The following is a 20,518-nucleotide window of genomic DNA, read 5'->3' on the forward strand; positions in this document are numbered from 1 at the left end:
TCCACCCATATATGGTGAATTAATTTATGGCAAAGGAGCCAAGAATATACAATGGAGAAAGGATAGTCTCTTGAATAAATTGTGTGGGAAAACTGGACCACCACATGCAAAAGAGTGAATCTGAACCACTGTCTTACACCATACATAAAAATTAACTGAAAATGGATTAAAGATTTAAATGTAAGACCTGAAACTATAAAACTCTTAGAAGAAAACACAGGTGGTAAATTGCTTGACATAGGTCTTGACAATGTTTTATTTTTGTTGTTGCTTTTTCTTGTTTGTTTTGTTTTTAATATGACACCAGAAACAAGGGAAATAAAAGTAAAAATAAAAATAAAAAAGTGGACCTATATCAAACTAAGAAGCTTCTGCACAACACAGGAAATCATCAACAAAATGGAAATGCAACCTACTGAATGGGAGAAAATATTTTCAAATCGTATATCTGACAAGGGGTTAATATCCAAAATATATAAGGAACTCATACAACTCAAAAGCAAAAATGAAAACAAAAAACAAAACCAAAAACAATCTGGTTAAATCATGTGCAGAGGATTTAAATAGACATGTTTCCAAAGATGTACAGAAGACCAACAATTACATAAAAAAATGCTCAATATCATTAATCATCAGGTAAATGCAAATCAAAACCACAATAAAACATTACCTCACACCTGTTAGAATAGCTATAGTCAAAAATACAGAAATAGCAAGTTTTGGGGAGAATGTGGAGAAAAGGGAACTCTTGTGCACTGTTGGCAGGAATGTAAATTAGTGCAGTCACTATGAAAAACAGTATGGTGGTTCCTAAAAAATTTCAAAATAGATCTATCATATGATCTAGATATTCTACATGTGGGTATGTATCGAAAAAAAAAGGAAAAACTAACTTGATAAAACATATGCTATCCCATGTTCATTACAGCATTATTTACAATAACAAAGATATGAAAACAACCTAAGTGTCCATGGATGGATGAACAGATAAAGAAGTCTTCATATATATATATATCTCAATCCAAAATCCCCTAAGTGAGCACTATCAAAAACCTGTATCAAGATCAAGAAATTAAGTTTCAATATCCCAGAAGACCTTTTGCATACTCTTCCAAGTATTATCACCCATAACCCAAAGATAACCACTATCTTGATCTCTAATTATACAGATTAATTTTGCTGAATCAACTTTATATATGTTGTAATCTTCAATTTTTTTCATTTAGCTTCTTTCATACAGTTATGTTTATAAAATGTAATCATATTGTTCTACTTTGTGTTAATACTTTCTTTCCTCTTTGCTATGCATTATTCCATTGTGTGAACACATAGAATATTTATATTCATTTTACTGTACATGAGAATTTTCCAGTTTGTGACTATTGTAAAGAGTATTGGTATTAACATTCTAATATGTTTCTTTTGTATTTTTATTTCTACATCTATTTGTATTAGGTAAATCTAGGAGTGGAATTATTATGCCATAGAATCTCACATATTCACCTTTAGTATATAAATGGCAAACAGTTTAAAATTGGTCATGATAATTCACACTCTCAATAGCAACATATGAGAAACCAGTATGCTCCACATGTTTATCAACACTGTCTTTTTTATTTCGTCCAGTATGGTGTTTCAATTTATCCAAAAATAAATATGACCTTATATTTCAGTTAGAAACATTCTTGCCTTATCCCATGTGTTGCAAAATATCTTCCTGATTTCTTAGATACCAAGCTAATATCTATTGTATCCATTTATGAGTTGTTTTAAAATTTTTTAAAAATTAAATTAGTTCTGTCATATCTTAGTCATGAATATTTGTCATTTTCCAGGGTTATTAATTTCTTAAATAAATTGGTTTCATTTATAAACTGTTAGCAATCTCTTTTATTTTAATTTTAGAAAAGTGTTTACATAACTATGAAGAAAATGTATGCTCAAAATGATGTTTCTGTAAAATAAAATTGTAGGAAGAAAAATAAGAAAAGTAATTGCTTATTATAATTGTGGTATATATTCTCCTAGTTTTTCTGGTAATTTATGTTGGTAATAAAAAGTTTTTAAAATTTCAGAAAACTATAAGAAGAAATATTAATGGATTGCTAAGAATTTTATTATTGAAAAATATGAAGCAGAAATAACACTGGTGATTAAATGGACTGAAATTTCACAATATACCATGCATTATTATAGTCGTATTTATATTTGCTTGTTTATATTTTAAATACATGTTGGGATACAGATTTTTTTAAAGAGACAGTAACAGCGTGACATACAAAATTTATTATATTTCCCTTTAGATAATAAATATGCTTTAGTACATCAATTGCATATTTCAGTCCAATCTCATCTGTCATGTAGCTATTTTTTCTAAATTGTTTTCAATTTTTCATCTTTTTAAGGTATATTTAGAATGTCCTCAGTCTTTAGTGTATTCCTCACTGATTTCTAACTCTTCCAAGGATGATACTAAAATCCATGGCATCTTATTGGAGGACAATCACATTTGGTTTTTAACATCTTTTGATTTTTTTTTTCATTATTAGTTTTTAGTAATGTAGTTCTCTAATTCTTCATCAAATATATGTTGATTATCCTCCCAGATTGTGAATTACAATTATATATATGTCTAAAATATAACTACGCTAAGTATAAACTCTATATATACTCACATGACTACTGTTTATTATTTGGTATGAAATTCATATTTTTATTGAACTATCTCAACACATAAAACTTATCTCTATTAATTGCACTTTGTATTTTATAACTCTTTTTTGGGGGGTGGAAATCCACCTTTATATTTCAAAATGCTTTTGTGAAGTTGAAGGAAATACTTTTTTTATAGTTAGACGATAGAAAGATATAGATGGCTAAATATCAATAGATGAGGAGGGTAGATAAATAGATTTTCAATGGCTATTAGTCTGCATTGTAAGAAAAAAAAAAAAAACCGAAAAATGCACATGACACAATCTAATATATAAAATGGCAACATTTTACAAAGAGCTACACATAAAATAAATTACTCAGAGTAATGTTTGAAGTAACCCCTCCTAAAAAAATAAAGACTACACTACTGCAGACTAAGAATAGAAAATAAAATAAAATATTACATCTGCTTCACTCTTTCCTCTTTTATTGCTTTGTGATTCCAGACAGGGAAGTTTCAAAAGTCATTACTGACTCACACTCCTGGGAGCCTTCCACCTCCATCTACTGAACCAATTCATCAGCTTTCAGGGCAAGGAGAAGGTAAAAAGATGTTTGAACAAAAGCAAAGCTACTGGGATATGATTGGAAAGATTTTTAATCAGTTTGGAACAGAGGTAGTCTATTGCATCAAATATCTAATTTCAACATCTCTGAGAACAAAAATGACCAAGTATTAATCATTAATTAGCTGTAGTTTTATCATCATTGAAAGCTAATGACCTAATAACTCTGTTCCAAGTTATAGATTGATTGCTTACATTTTTTTTTCAATAAATATCAATCAATACTGAATATATTTTTTAGCAATGTGTAAGTAAATGAAGTATTGAGAGATGGGTAAGAAAATGCATGTTTTTGCCCTGTCCACTACCTTCTTATCCTAGCTAACAACTAATCTTTTTTATGATTCTAAAGAAATATAACTTCTTCAGTGAAACATCCCTACCCTTAAATCAAATCTCAGTGCTAATGCCCTCCTACTGCTTTCCTCTTTTCTTTATATTTCCCACAATTAAAAATGTATAATTATTTAGAGATTGGTTATTGTTTATTTTCCTCATCAAATGATAAATTATATGAGAAAAGAGGAAAGTTTTTACTCTCTAGTACACCCTAAATGCTGAACACAGTGAATTGCACATAGGAAATAATCAATGCATATTTGTTATATGAATATGTCTCCTTGTTTATGTTCCTGCAATAAAAATGGAGAGTAGATACAGTTTATTTTTGTAAAATATCCAGTGCTGGAGAAGATAGAATGATACCTCATATTTGAGACATCCTTTCATTATTGAAAGCACCTTCACATTTCTCTTAGAAAAGAAGACTCTCAGAAAGACTGGAGTGGGGGATTGAGGCAATTAGGATCTCTCAGTGTAATGAGATTCTCAAATTCTTGGCCAAAAGTGTGTCATAGAGAAAATGTTTTAAACCATTGTTAATCAAATTCAGATTTGCATGAGCAAATGTGTCAGAACTTTGGGCATTAGAATGAGTTAGGTAAAGTGATATGGATTTATAGGAAAAAAACTATTTAAAAAAATGAGTTCAGCCTTTAAGTATAGATAGAATTTAGTCAAATTAACTTATATGCTCATGCATCAATCAAGAGGAGAAGAAACCTATTAAGACTTTCATTTATTTTGGTAAAGTAAGCCTTCAAAAGAATTTTTAGAAATAACAATAGTCTGGCACAAAGTAGAGTTCAATCAGGTTTCCATGTCTGTATCCAGAGTTTATCTGAACAGTTCAGCAAGGAGATTCTAGATTGCTCTGTTTAATCTGAAAAAAAAGAAAAAAAAAAAAAAAGAGGTAACAATATGCAGGGCCTATCAATAAAAACTATTTACAAATAATTGAAAGATTTTATGTAATAGTATATTGGCAATTATATTCTAAATGCCTTTAAGAAAATAATAATTAGAGGACAATTTAGCTCACTATGATAGTTTTCTTTGTTCTTGAGTTAAAAATCAAGGCAAATCTGGTAGTAGTTTTCAGTTTGTAATTTTGATCAAAACTGCAAAAATCACTAGTTCTCTCTTTTGTTCCTGGATGTAATTTATACAGAAACATGAAAAAAAGATAAATATTCAAATTAGTCAATTTTTGATGAAAAGTAAGGATAGCTAAATCCAAAACATCATAATTAGAAAAAAGGCAACTATGTTCTGAGGAAGCAATGTGGTAGCCTGGCAAAATAGTACTGTGCCTGAAAAGCTTGGGCAGAGCCTGAAAAACACACACTTCCTCATGATGAAGACCTGAGTCTATTGTGCCCTTCCTAAATCCCTTGTTTGCAACGATGAAGAAAAGATGCATTTACTGGTAACAGGAATGAATCTGACTCTGATACTGAGAATAAGAGAAAATGAGACTAAATGAGGAATCTCACTGGAAAATCATCATGTACAGGAAATGTTCTGACTGCGGTGGTAGGGGGAATTAGATTATTTTACCTGTGAAAATAAGGTTATGTTTTTCTTTTTTTCCCTATTGTCAGGTTTGAAGTTAAGGCTAATCATACACACAGAATAGTTCCATGTCTCCTGAAACAGTCCTTGGCAAATTCCTGAAAGATTTTCTTTCAAACTGGAGCTCATATAAAATATCATGTCAGTTATGATTAATATTTACAAAAAAGAAATAGCTCATTGTCTAAACAGCCATGCTACATGAATAGAAAAAGAGAATAAAATTGATCATTCAGCATTAGGTTTGACCTCTAGTGACAAAGACCTGAACAATAATTATTTAAAATAAAAGTGATTCTGTAAAATGAACACATCTAGAGGTAAGTATGCATGTTCACAAGACATCCAAGATTATCAGAGACTCCAATACTCTACCTTTGTATAATTGGAGTACTTAGAGAAAACTTAAATTGAAAGTAAGAAACAGAACAAGGAAATGGAGATATAATTAAAACAAACAAATAAAAAACCCCCAAAAGACAAGAAAGTCTTTCTCAAGGTAAAGAAGACTTGAATGTATAAAGATCCAGAAGAATTAACCCCATACTGTATGCTGTAAAGTTAATTGGCTTCAAAAAATACATGAAAATATGTCTTGTTCTGCAAGGCAGGAATAATATGTTATTTATCAAAGCCTAAGAGAATTATAACTGGTCCTAGACTTCTCCAGAACAATTGTCAAAGCTAGAAGACAGTGGAAAAACTTCTTTTAAATCTTCAGGGAAAAAAATGATCCAAGGATTTATGCATTCCCAAACTAAATAAAAGCAACAGAAAACCACTTTTGACTGTGCAACTAACAGATGATGATTATTCCCACGAAATTCTTAATGAGTCTCCTAGAAGAACTGAGAGAAACAAGAGATAATTAAATTTAAAAAATTAAAAATTCAACAGAAATACTGGTGGTGAGTAAGTTAATCTATTTAAGTGAAATACCAAGACAAAAACTTTGTGATTTGGGGTTCAGAATCTAAATATTAACACAATCTCAATATTATGTTCCCTGGCAAAATAAAATCCCATAACTGAACACACTAAAAGGGAAAGAAAAAATAATATGAGAATTAGGGAAAGAACTCTCATTTCTACATTCTGCTTTCAGGTTTTCTGTGTATCTTAGATCTGTGGTTTGTTGTCTTTCATTAATTTTGAAAATCCTCAGTTATTATCTCTTCAATTTTTAAAATTTTCTTCATTGTTTTTCCTTCATTTTCTGGATGCCAATTACACATAAGTTGGATAATTCAGTATTTTTATTGGTGCAAGTCTCATGATGGAGGCTAAGGATTTCTTAGCTCTCTTTTACTAGTTTGTCATAGGCAGGTCCTGTAACATTGCATCTCAGAAATAAATCTTCCTAAATACTCATGTTCCAGCCTCTGCCTGTATCCCAGGACTGGGTCTAGGGTACAGGTGGCTTCCCTGCCCTTCATCCTACAGCAGTGTAACTCTGATTTATATCACTTGGTTCTTGTGATTAGCCAGTTTCCAGACCATCCTCTAGAAGCAACATACTTTTGTTTTAAATCACTGCAAGATATTGGCCTTGAAAAGATTTTCTGCACCTGGTCCCTCACTATCATATGACTTTTGCTAGTATCATCATAGTTTATGGAAGAGTGACAGCCAACATTCACCTGGTATTGGGTCAGGGACCGGGATGAGGGTGGGTTTTCTTTTTTCCCTCTAGTGGCAGTTGATCTTCACCTTATATGAGAGCAGGGTCTAGTCTGTGGCACAAAAATGTTGCTTGCTCCTTTAATAGCAAGAATTTTCTTTTACTTCTTATGAGAGAAGAGTTTGTGGAAGCAGTAGGTTTTATGCCCATCTTTCATTCATTCAGGGTCTAGAACATGCATGGACTCCTACAGTTACTCCAGCTCTATCCTCAAATCTTAGCAATCCTTACAGCACCACTGAGGGTGTCTCTATCAAGTCCCCTGACCTCCCTCGAGTCTTTTATGAGCACCCTGTGGGAGCCTGTGGAAAAAAAGATGGTGAGTGGAGCAGATTCCCCTTGTCTTCAGGATTTCCATGGACGCTAATTTGCCACTCTAGCTCAACTTAACCTAAGAATTTGTTAAAAAGCCAGTTCTTTTCTTCTAACCTATATGAAAAATACTACATTAGAACTCAGATGATAAAAATCTTAGTTTGTTTTCTTTTTTAAAGTCTGAAATAGAAAATAAAATCAATGATATAAAAGATATAATAAACGTTTACATTTTTATTTTGAAATAATTTTAGAAATTCAAGAGTTGCAAATGCAGCCCAGAGTGTTCTCATATACTCTTCAGCTACCTTTTGTTAATATTAACATCTTATATAATTATGGTACACTTACCTAAACAAAGAAATTAACATTAGTAGGACATAATTGAATAAACTAAAGACTTTATTTGAATTTCCTCACTTTTCTAACAATTACTTTTTTAAAATTTCTAATGCCTATTAGAATCCAATCCAAGACACAACATTGTATTTATCTTAGTCTCTTCTAGTCTTAAAAAGAAAAGCACAAGTTTCATATTAAAAGGTAGAGTTTATTTTTATTTTTGTTCTAAAAAATGACACTTTTATGGATGGGTAGATATATAAAAGAAATAAAGACAGTATACTGTTTTTAGTTGCCATTTCTATAATTGATCATGTTATTTAGTAAGTTTTTCTCTTTAAATTCTGGTGCAAAATTTTATCTTAGTCTGTATGTTTCTTCAAATGGCATTTTTGTCATTTAGCACCTTTATTGTTTAACATTATCAATACAATTTTGTTAAAATTAATTTATAACTGATGTTTAAATTAAAATGACTGAGCATACCTTTAACATAATTAAATCATATTGGCTTAAGTGAGGCATTTTTACCTTTCCTTTGTAAAGTATTTAAATTTATGGAAACTAGAGACCTTAATTTGAAGAAAGTTTAGGTAATATAAATTACCTTTTGTTTTAAGAACATTTGGCTAAGAAAAATATTTTTAGTTTTAACTAAGGAGGAACAAAAACCCACTAATTTTGCTCATATGGTGCATCACATGCCATATATCATTAGCATCCAATATAGTAGAAATTTATAAGATCTTAACCCTATTTACATAAGGCAAGAAAATACATTAAATGACTTTTTGGCTTCTGTTTCTGAGGTATTATGACATAAACTCAATATTTTCTATTTCTCCATTCTAAGTACTATTATATACTCTAGAAATAGTTCAGTTAACCCAATGGACAAAATAAATGGAATCTGTAAGAATGTGGTCTGTCTAAGGACCTCAGGATATGAAAAAAGACATCATGATGAATTCTTTGTTTTATTTTTATTTCCTATATATTCAATCCAGGACTAGCCAAGAAAGAGAATTACAATTCAGAAATGCCAATGGACATATACCAAAAAGGAGAAGAAAAGTGAAGAAGAAGGAGGATGAGGAGGAGAAGGAGAAGAAGAAGAAGAAGAAGGAGAAGGAGAAGAAGGAGAAGGAGAAGAAGGAGGAGAAGAAGGAGGAGAAGAAGAAGAAGGAGAAGAAGGAGAAGAAGAAGAAGAAGAAGAAGGAGAAGAAGGAGAAGAAGGAGAAGAAGGAGAAGAAGGAGAAGAAGGAGAAGAAGGAGAAGAAGGAGAAGAAGGAGAAGAAGGAGAAGAAGAAGAAGAAGAAGAAGAAGAAGAAGAAGAAGAAGAAGAAGAAGAAGAAGAAGAAGGAGAAGAAGGAGAAGAAGAAGAAGAAGAAGAAGAAGAAGAAGAAAGATAAGGAAGAGAAGGAGAAGAAGGAAGAAGGAAATAAAGAGAGAGAGAGAGAACAAGAAAGGCTCATGTTTTCTGACCAAACGGACTAGCAGGTACTTAATTGGAAGACCCATACACAGTAGTAGTAGTGACCAATAACGCCAGTAGAAGGATGGGTGCCAACCCATCTCTACCCCACATCCATTGGCAGGTAGTCAATATTTTCCTAGCAATAGCATAAAGGTAACCTGGAGAGGCCAGTTCATTTCTTGTCCCACAGCCACTGGTAGCAGCAAGTCCTATGTACCCATGGGAGTGGCAATGCAGGACTCAGGCAGGCTGACCCAATTTTAATCCCACATCCACCGGCAGCAAAAGGAGGCCTTCTGACTGCACTAGTGCATAAGTCAGCCTGGTATGACCCTGTTCTTCACCTAGTAGCAGAAGGATACCTAGATCCTAAGTTTGCCAATCCTTCACCCAATAGCAGAAAGCCCTCCAAACCTAGCAACTTCACATTCTCCACTCAGAAGCAGAAGATCCAGACCATAATTCTTCCAGTCCTTCACTAAATAGCAGCAGGCAACTCCAGGCCTGTATCTCCCAGTTTTCCACCCAGTGGTAAAATTTGGGCTAAGTAGGCACTTCTCTCCCATGGTGGGACTAGCTGAGATAGAGTGAGAACCTCATCCACACTGAGTGACCAGAAATGCGCTTTATCCATGGGTCCAGATTCACATAATGACACAGAGTAGACCAGATAAATGTCTTCTGTCCCTGCAGATGGCATCAGCACATATCTACCAAGAGCTCAAGCTGAACTAGAAGAATGAAGCAGACCAGAATAGCATTGAAAGGCTTGGAAAACTAAATTTTCTAAGTTGAAGCCCACAGAAGTAGGCCACAACCTATAAGCTAAATCTAAACAGAGTGATTATCCACTAAAACAGATTTAAATAGTGTCAGGAGTTTCCTAACACAATATTCAAGTCAGAGGATACAATGAAAAATGACTCATCCAACCAAGAATCAGTAAGATTACAACTTGAATTAGAAAAGAAATTCAACAGATACCAATATTGAGATGAATTAGATGTTGAAATTCTCTGACAAAGATTTTAAAGTAGCTATTATAAAACTGCTTAAACAAAGAACTATAGATTCCCTTGAAAGAAAGTTAAAAAAAGAAAATTTCAGCAAAGAAATAAAAGTTCATAGAACTTCATAGAATGTATACAACCAAGAATGACTAATGTAAACTTAGGACAAGATTTGCAGAGTGATAAAAACAAATGACAAAGCTATATCCTGACTTTAAACAAGGATTGAAAGTGAAAGAATGAAAAATATGTATCATAATAACATTTTAAAAAACAGGGGTTGCTGTATTGATATTAGATAAAGTAAACCTCAGAGGAAAGAAAATACTACAGACAATGAAGAACATTACATAATGATAAAAATATCACTCTACCAGGAAGTCATAATAATCCTAAATATGGATACACCAAAAAACAGAGCCTCAAAAATACATGGAAAAAATACTGATATAGCTAAAAGGAGAAGTAGACAAATTCAAAATGTAGTTTGAATTTTTAACACACCACTTCCAGCAACTGATAGAACAAATAGAAAATTTGTTTATAGATAAATAGAAAATTATTCAATATGTAAAACTGGACAATACTGTCAAACAATAGGATCTAATTGACATTTGTAGAACATTCAACAAGAGCAGCCATTTCAAGTGTCCCTGAAACATTCACCCAGGTAGATTATATTGTGTCCTAAAGCAAACATCAATGAATTTAAAAGATTTGAAATCATGCATAGTACATTCTCCAAGCACAATGGATGAAAACTAGAAATTTATAACAAAAGTGCAGTAAAAAATATCCTCACTAAGAAGTAAAAGAACATACTTTTAAACACTATATTGGTCAAAATGTAAGTTTAAATTTAAAAAAAAATACATAGAACTAAATGAAACAGAAAACAAAATAAATTTATGGGACACGGGTAAAGTAGTTCTGAGAAGGAAATTTATAGCATTAAAAGCTTACACTAGAAAAGAAAAAAAGAAAAGATCTGAAAAGAATAATCTCAGTTTTTACCTAAAGAAACTAGAAGATGTAGAGTGAAATTAAACCAAAGCTAATAAGAAAGAACTAAACAATAAAATAGTAGCACAAGGGAGTTGGGGTGACAGAAGAATTATCATGTAGTGAGATTCTTCCTTTGTCTCTCCCCTTTAATCTATGACAGGTAAAACATCCATAACTCAACAAAGGTGTCTCTGCCCAATACACCAAGATGCCAGAGAATCTGTACATCTAAAGATCAGTGGATACTGAAACACATAGAGGAGGCAGAAATGGGGGAAGAGCAAAGATAGTGCCTGTAATCCTGGTCCTTGTTCTGTGGCAGCTGAGCCAGCAGCCACAAAGAACCAAGTAGCAGCAAGGGAGGTGGCACACATGACTCCAGCTTCCCTGCTGCAGTGACCCCCATGGCCACAGAATACTGGGCAGCAGCAGCAGCAGCAGCAAGACCTGGGACCTTCAGCTTCAGAGACACTCATGATTATGACCTCCCCACAGTGGCAGAGCCTAGGAACTTACCATACACTGAACACACTAGAGGCTCCCCCACTACTCTCCTCATCCTCCCATAACAACAGAGCCTGTGACTCAGAGGATGCCTAACATGGTGAAAAAACCCATCATCTCAGTGTCCCAGGTGGTGATGCCAGCAACCCCAGCAGGAGAAAGGCACTAGTGATGCTGCAGAGAATTAGTGAGCTGAAAGATAGAGATCTAGAAATAATACAAGTAGAGGAGGAAAGAGATATAAAAAGAGGAAATTCTATGAAATCTACTGACATTTTTAGGAATGGCAAGATTAGGGTAATGGATGTCCTAGAAAGAGAAGAGAGGGAGAAGGGAGAAAAGAGTTTATTGATAGAAATAATACCTGAGAACTTCCCAAACTTGTGAAAGGAACTGGATATACAAGTCCATGAAACTAAGACAACACCTAATTACCTCAAAGAAAGATATCTTCTCTAAGACACATTATACTAAAACTGTCCAAAGTCAGTGACAAAGAATGTTAATGGCAGTCAGGGAATAAAGGATGGTAACCTACAAAGGAAACTGCACTGGGCTTCAGCAGATAAATGACATTCTCAAAATACTAAAACATAAAAGCTGTCGCCCAAGAATACTCTATCCACCTAAGTTACCATTCAGATACAAAAAAGAAATAAAGGCTTTCCAAGGCACACAAAATCTGAGGGAGTTGCTCAATGCTAGACCTGCCTTACAAGAAATGTTGGAAGGAGCTCTTCTATCAGAAACAAAAAGACAAAATACACAAAACTTTGAGTAAAGTGATAAAGAGACAGAATCCAAAAATAGAAACTCTACATCAGAACAGGTTTTCAAACACTTTATTTTAGCATAAAGCATAAAGGGAAAAAAGCAGAAAAAATAACAATAGCTACTTCAATTTGGTAACAAACACAAATTACCAAATAAAAGGGATAATTTGAGACAACAAAAACACAAAAGGGGAAGAGGAAAAGGATGAAACCCATATACATAAATGAAGATAAGATGCTATCAGCAGAAAAAGATATATTTGTGAGATATTTTATACAAATCTCAAGGTAACCACAGAAAAAAACTCTAGAGCAGAGACACAAAACACACACAAAAAAGAGGAAACTGAGAAAAACATCATAGAAGCCACCAAACCAAAATGGCAGACAGAAACACAAGGAAAAAGAAAGAATGGAGATATGGAGGAATCAGAAAGCAAAAGGTAAAATGGCAGTACTAAGTCCTTCTCTATTAATAAGCACCTTAAATGTAGATGGATTGATTCACCAATCAAAAACCACAGAGTGGCTGCATGGGTTAAAAACAAGACTCAATTATATGTTGCCTCCAGGAGTAGTCTCGGCTCTAATGACAAACATAGGCTGAAAGTAAAGGAATGGAAAATGTTACCCCAAGTGAATGGCTGCTAAAAGAAAGTGGGTGTAGCTATACTGTATCAGACAAAGTAGACGTCAAGCCAAAAGAGGTAGCAAGAGACAAAGATCGATATATAAAGGGGACAATTCATCAAGAAGATATAACAATTGTTAATATATATACACCTAACATAGAAGTACTAAAGTATGTAAAGCAATTATTAACAGACATAAAGAGAAATTGACAGCAACACTATAATAGTAGGGGATTTTAACACCTCACTTATATCAATGGATAGAGCATCCAGATGTATCTATCCAGATGGATAGATACATCCAGACCTTGCATCCACAAGGATAGAGTGGCCTTAAATGAAACATTAAATCAGATGGATTTAATAGATGTGCATAGAACATTCCATCTAAATGTAGCAGAATAAACATTGCTCTCAAGAGAAAATGGACCTTTCTCAAGGATAGACCATATGTTGGGACACAAAACAATTCTCAACAAATTTAAGAACATGGAAACCATATCAATCATCTTTTCCTATCACAATGGTATAGAACTAGATTTCTGGCCTCCAGAACAGTAATGTTTGTTTTTGCTTTTAGCCACTCAGTTTGTGGTAATTTGTTACAGTAATCTAATAACACTTTGTTATTAAATTGATTTAAATTGACTCAGTGTGAAAGAACATCGTGGTAGACAGACTTCTAAGAGGACCCCCAATGATCCACACCCTTGTAAGGTCCCTTTTTCTTGGATGTGGGTGGGACACATGGATATGATGGAGTATCACTCTCATAATGACATCTATGGCAAAGGTCAAGGGGTTTTGGAGATGTAATTAACATCCTAATCAGTTATCTTGAATTAATCAAGAGACGAAGCAACAGAACACTTTCCTCTGTTGACCTTTAAGAAGCAAACTCTACTGACATGAAGAGAGACATGCTTTTCATGACAGGAAGTCACTAATGGCTGAGATTCTCAATCTTACAACGTCAAGGAACTGAATTTTTCCAGCAATCTGAGTGGGCTTGGAAACTGATTTTTCATTAATCAAGTGTCCATATGAGAATCTGTTTTCAGCCTTTTGAAATTCTGAGCAGAGAACCCAGTTGAACCATCCCTTGAACATTTACCTACATAACTATATTGTTTTAAGTCATTAAGTTTGTGGAAATCTGTTATACAATATTAGAAAATGAATACAAGCATCTTTATATGCATAAAACAAATTTATAATTTAAAAAAACTATCATTCCTTTAGCAATTAATAGCCACAAACTAATCAAAAGCAGAGGAATTTGGAAAGCCTATTTATTTTCTATTGTGTGAGTTTTGCCTGTTCCAATTTGGTTAACTAGTAAGGTAGAACCAGAATTTATTTTAAATTATTGTACTTATAATAAATATCAGATGATGATAACTTTTTCTGCCATTTTAATTTGAGTGATTTGTTGTAAATAACTTTAAAATTATCCAACTGATTTTGTGAATTCTTGTCTAAGAGATAATAACCCAATCTCAGAAGTGACTGAGTAGTTCTTTTTTGTATCTTTTTTATTACTTCTACCATGCCAGTATACCATACATATATATATATAGATATAGTATTAAAGTGATTTTTAATTATATCTTTATATTTTAAAAATAAAAATACCACTTTTCAGTGCTTCTCCATAGAATACTTATTAGAGTCTGTACCCTCATTTCAAAAATAACCAAATTAGTCGTAATGCGATCATATTAAATTTTTACATCAACTTTACTTACAATGAATATGCCATGGTCAGCAGAATTTCTAGATCTGCCTCTATTCCAGTCAAATCACTTTTTAAAGAGACGTGCTTCTCCCAAGAAACACAAAAGAACAAAATTTCTTTCCAATTATAATTGAAATTTCATTTGAGGGGGAAATCATCCTATCTTAGATTTAGGCACTTGTTCTTCATCACAGATACTTGTGTATATGCTAACATATTCAAGCCATTTAAGCAAGTTAATTGTATTTGGATTCCTGTTGACACATTTCTTCATAAATTTCAAGGGATTCCCTCACTAAACTAAATATAGCACAATATTCCATTCTTTACAAAATCAGCTCAAAAGAGCCAAGTACAAACTATCCCACTATGTTTAACTGAAGCTCCCCTCATACTGTACCCTCCTCTTTGTCTCCTGCTGTGCACATTTACTTGACTCTGCTTTGGGGATTTGTTTGTTTTCCTTGCAATAGTCTTGGCTGTCTTTCTTTTGCTTTGTCATCTGTTGTTCTTCTTTATATGTTCTTTGAATTTTCTTTCATCATCCTCATTATTATAATTTTTTGCTCTTCCCCTGTTTTATGCTGGAATAACCACAGCTTGTTTGACAAGGTAATTTACATCTTTCTCTTATGCTGGCCATGAGGCTCTTTTCCTTAATTTCAAAGTCCACCTTTTCTTTGTCATTGGTTAGACTGGATTTACTTATTCCCAGTGTTCTCTGTTTTGTTGTCTCATTATCATTTGTCTGCTAGAAATCATTAACTATTTCATCATGCAAGCTCCCTGTACATCATGTGGGAATGAGACTCACTCTTCATGATGAACATTTCTAAGGACAGTTAATGTATAACTGTAATGAAAGAAAATTGAGTGTCCAAGTCTCCCAATCACTGAGTGGCCAAGACTCAGTGAAATATCTCTCATCTATCAGTGACTCTTTAGTCTCACATGAAGGGAGCAGATAAAGAAGCACATTCTAGAGAGCATCAGGGCCTCTTACCAGAGAACACTTTCAGCAACTGAAGATGATTTTTTAAGAAGTGAATATTAATGGTGTTTTGCAGACCTGTAATTGCACACGACTATCATTCCATATCACTTTCATTTGCATCTTGTGGAACTGATAGCAAAAGATATATCAGCTAGATCACTAAAGAAGAAAAAGAACTATTAGAAGTAAAAAGCAGTGTAACTATGTAAACAAGTTGCATTTTGTTGTTTAATTTGAATAGTTCCAAAATATAAATTATTACCAACCACCTATTAACGATAAAAGAGTCAAACCAGAAGCCCCTTAGGATTTTCATAGCCCTCTGCCTTTCCATCTGGCTTACCTTCCTTGTTTGTTTGGAATAACGGCTGTCCACAGATATTATTCCGATTTTGACTGTCAAAGTAATGTTCGAGTGATTGAAATGTACACAGCATTAGAGATAATGAATCTCAACAAAACACATTTATTTATTCTGTTTGTGGTGGCATAAATGGAAATTTTTATATTACTATTTTTGCTTCTATTATATAAAGGTAACATCACTGGAAATATGTGTGTATTTGAAAGTGTTATTTAAGGAATCATAGTCTAAATTATTCATATGGAAACAATAAAGTTCTTATAGGAGGAATAGTTCTGTTTATTAAGAATATTGTAATTAATTATCTTAGTGTAAAATGAATATATCAAGTAGAAGGACCTGTAAAGACAGGTGAGGGAAAATAAACGAGCTCTGGCTTGATTTCAAAGCTTCAACAGGTCTTTAGTAGATGATCTCTATTAGTTAGAAATGACTGATTCTGAAACCAGGATATAAAGACCATGTCCTCTGAAACTGTTACCAAGTGTAAGGTCACAATTGCTCCAACTCTGACCAGCTTGCTTGAGAATTCTTGTTATTGTGAATGACTGTTTAACAAAATAAACCATCACTATAAAAATGTACTTTTTTATCAGCCATGATGATATTGGGGAACAAATGTGTTCAGACCAGGCCGTTTAATTCACTAAGTAATGCAACTATGTTTTCAAAATGGCATTGAAGCTGACATCTAAATCCTTAAAGTTTCAAAAAATCTGCTCACTATCATTGTGAAGTAGTCAATTCACTTAAAACATTCCATTTCCTTGTATTGTAAAATAAGGATAAAAATACTATTTTGATGATTATAATATTTTATAAATTATGAAACACAATATGCAAATTCATAATTGTTCAGACAAGGGAACAAACTGTAGAAAAGAAAAATCTCTGATTAGAATTTGAACTAAAGGAGGTTGTACAGATAATTCTACTGGGGATAGTGTTCCTTAAATTAATAAACTGGAAAAAATTATAAGAACTTATGAGATTGTGTGAGTGTGCAGATTTACATTGAGGAAATGAAGAAATGCAAAACAGTGTCTTAAAGATAAATATAATTTCACCATTGAAAAGAAGTAATGCTCCTAGTTAACAGCTAATCGTTAAGAAAAGACTGGCTAGTCACTGTCAATTTTTCGCTGAAGATATCTTTAACTTTAATACGTACTTTCTAATGTTTGTTAAATACTAGCCCAAGCTAGAACAAATTAAATCCACAGAAAAGGGAATTTCAAAGCAATTGCATATGTTTCATGCCCTCCAATATTTACATTTTGACTGGGGAGAAACCATACAGGATGAAATAGGAAATAACAGTAAAGGGTAGCATATGACTGCAAGTCATTATATTTTACAAATCTTGTAATATTGAATTCTACTTTTCTTTCCATACAAGAGTTATATAATACAAGGTTTTCTACAAAATATACTTACTTTATTTTTAACTTCAAGAGAAAAATTAATTATTAAATTAATAATTCAAAATTTAATTAATTCCAAGGGCTGTTTGCTTTTCAATTTGTTAGGTAATTTCCAATTTATTGTACTGTGATAAGAGTGCTGTTTGTAATACTTCTAATTTTGGAAATTACCCTTGCTTTCTTTGTGATCAAATATTTGATCACTCATTGAAATGTTCCATGTTTGTTTGAGAAGCAGGCACATTTTTTAATAATAGTATATAAAGTTTGATACCTACTGGAAATAATTATGATAAATTATGTTGGTTAGGTTACTATATCCTGTAAAAGACTTGAATTTTACAGAGAAAAATTCTATTATATATGGCTTTTCACCTGGGGACCTTCTGCATTTGTCATAGGGTGGGATTATGGACTCAAGTAGAAAGTCACAGAATTGCTTGCTTAAGGAAATATAGTAGAGTGTGGTCCTTCAGAAGCAGTTTGGAAATGAGGAATAAAATAATGGAAAAAATGCAGCTATAATGTTTTAAATTAATTTTTATTACAGTACAGTTACTTTACAGTGTTGTGTTAGTTTCTACTGTACAGCAAAGTGAATCAGCTATACACATACATATATCCCCTGTTTTTTGGATTTCTTTCCCATCTATGTCATCACAGGGCACTGAGTAGAATTCCCTGAGCTATACAGTAGGTTCTCATTAGTTATCTATTTTATACATAGTATCAGTAGTGTATATATGTCAATCCCAATATCCCAATTCATCTCAATCCCCCTTTCCCCCTTGGTGTCCATACATTTGTTGTCTAACTCTGTGTCTCTATTTCTGTTTTGCAAATAAGATCATCTATTATTTTTCTAGATTCCACATATATACGTTAATATATGATATTTGTTTTTCTTTTTCGGACTTACTTAACTCTGTATGACTCTAGGTCCATCCACGTCTTTACAAATGACTCAATTTCGTTCCTTCATATGGTTGAGTAATATACCATTGTATATATGTACCACATCCTCTTTATCCATTGCTCTGTTGATGGACATTTAGGTTGTTTCTGTGTCTTGGCTATTGTAAATAGTGCTGCAATGAACACTGGGATGCATGTGTCTTTGTGAATTATGGTTTTCTCTGGATATATGCCAAGTAGTGGTATTGCTGGGTCATATGGAAGTTCTATTTTTAGTTTTTTAAGGAAAATCCATACTGTTCTCCATAATGGCTGTATTAATTTACATTCCCACCAAGAGTGAAAGAGGGTTCCCTTTTCTCCATACCCTCTCCAACATTTATTGTTTGTAGATGTTTTAATGATGGCCATTCTGACCAGTGTGAGATGATACCTCATTGCAGTTTTGATTTGCATTTGTCTAATAATTAGTGATGTTGAGCATCTTTACATCTTGGCCATCGTATGTCTTCTTGGTGAAATGTCTATTAAGGTCTTCCACCCATTTTTTGATTGAGTTATTTGGTTTTTTTTGATATTGAGCTGCGTGAGCTGTTTGTATATTTTGGAGATTAATCGTTTGTCATTTGCTTCATTTGCAAAAATTTTCTCCCATTCTGAGGGTTGTCTTTTCATCTTGTTTATAGTTTCCTTTACTGTGAAAAAGCAATGAAGTTTAATTATGTCCCACTTGATAATTTTTGTTTTTATTTTCATTACTCTAGGAGGTGGGTCAAAAAGGATCTTGCTGTGATTTATGTCAAAGAGTGTTCTGCCTATGTTTTCCTCTAAGAGTTTTGTAGTGTCTGATCTTACATTTAGGTCTTTAATACATTTTGAGTTTATTTCTGTGTATGGTGTTAGGGAGTGTTCTAATTTCATTCTTTTACATGTAGCTGTCCAGTTTTCCCAGCACTACTTATTGAGGAGGCTGTTTTTTCCCCATTGTATATTCTTGCTTCCTTTGTCATAGATTAGGTGACCATAAGGTTTATCTCTGGGTTGTTACATTGTTCTATATTTCTCTTTTTGTGCCAGTACCATACTGTCTTGATTACTACAGCTTCAAAGTATAGTCTGAAATCAGGGAGCTTGATTCCTCCAGCTCTGTTTTTCTTTCTCAAGATTGCTTTGGCTATTTGGGGTCTTTTATGCTTCCATGTAAATTGCAAAATTTCGTTTGTTGTAGTTCTGTAAAAAATGCCATTGGTAATTTGATAGGGATTTCATTGAATCTGTAGATTCCTTTGGGTAGTAGAGTCATTTTTACAATATCGATTCTTCCAATCCAAGAATATGGTATCTGTTTGTGTCCTCTTTGAATTCTTCATCAGCATCTTACAGTTTTCTGCATACAGTTCTTTTGCTTCCTTAGGTAGGTTTATTCCTAGGTATTTTATTCTTTTTGTTGCAATGCTAAATTGGATTGTTTCCTTAATTTCTCTTTCTGACCATTCGTTTTTGGTGTATAGGAATGCAAGACATTTCTGTGTATTAATTTTGTATCATGTGACTTTTCTAAATTCATTGATTAGCTTTACTAGTTTTCTGCTGGCCTCTTTAGGATTTTCTAAATACAGTATCATGTCATCTGCAAAGAGTCACAGTTTTACCTCTTCTTTTCCAATTTATCTTCCTTTTATTTCTTTTCCTTCTCTGATTGCTGTGGCTAGGACTTCCAAGACTATATTCAATAATAGCAGCAAGGGCTTCCCTAGTGGCGCAGTGGTTGAGAATCTGCCTGCCAATGCAGGGGACACGGGTTCGAGCCCTGCTCTGGGAAGATCCCACATGCCGCAGAGCAACTGGGCCCTTGAGCCACAATTACTGAGCCTGCGCATCTGGAGCCTGTGCTCCGCAACAAGAGAAGCCGTGATAGTGAGAGGCCCGTGCACCGCGATGAAGAGTGGTCCCCGCTTGCCACAACTAGAGAAAGCCCTCATACAGAAATGAAGACCCAATACAGCCATAAATAAATAAATTTAAAATAATAATAATAATAATAGCAGCAAGAGTGGACACTCTTGCCTTGAAGTGCTTTCAGTTTTTTACCATTGAGAATAATGTTTGTTGGGGGTTTGCCATATATGGCCTAAATTATGTGGAGGTA

At 33.3% G+C, this 20,518-nt stretch overlaps 1 protein-coding gene across 1 annotated transcript in view; it reads left to right on the forward strand.

The window, feature by feature from the left end:
* The first annotated feature begins 1,012 nt into the window (after positions 1 to 1,012).
* LOC309636673 (uncharacterized protein) overlaps positions 1,013 to 20,518 on the forward strand; it is a 48,621-nt gene continuing 29,115 nt past the window's right edge. The window contains exon 1 of the mRNA XM_082410082.1: positions 1,013 to 19,212. Coding sequence (XP_082266208.1) covers positions 8,479 to 9,030 — 552 coding nt within the window. The 5' untranslated portion in view covers positions 1,013 to 8,478 and the 3' untranslated portion in view covers positions 9,031 to 19,212. The remainder of the gene's footprint in view (positions 19,213 to 20,518) is intronic.

Source organism: Balaenoptera physalus (assembly GCF_965194825.1).
Source record: "Balaenoptera physalus genome assembly, chromosome: 10".
Taxonomy (NCBI): Eukaryota; Metazoa; Chordata; class Mammalia; order Artiodactyla; family Balaenopteridae; genus Balaenoptera; species Balaenoptera physalus.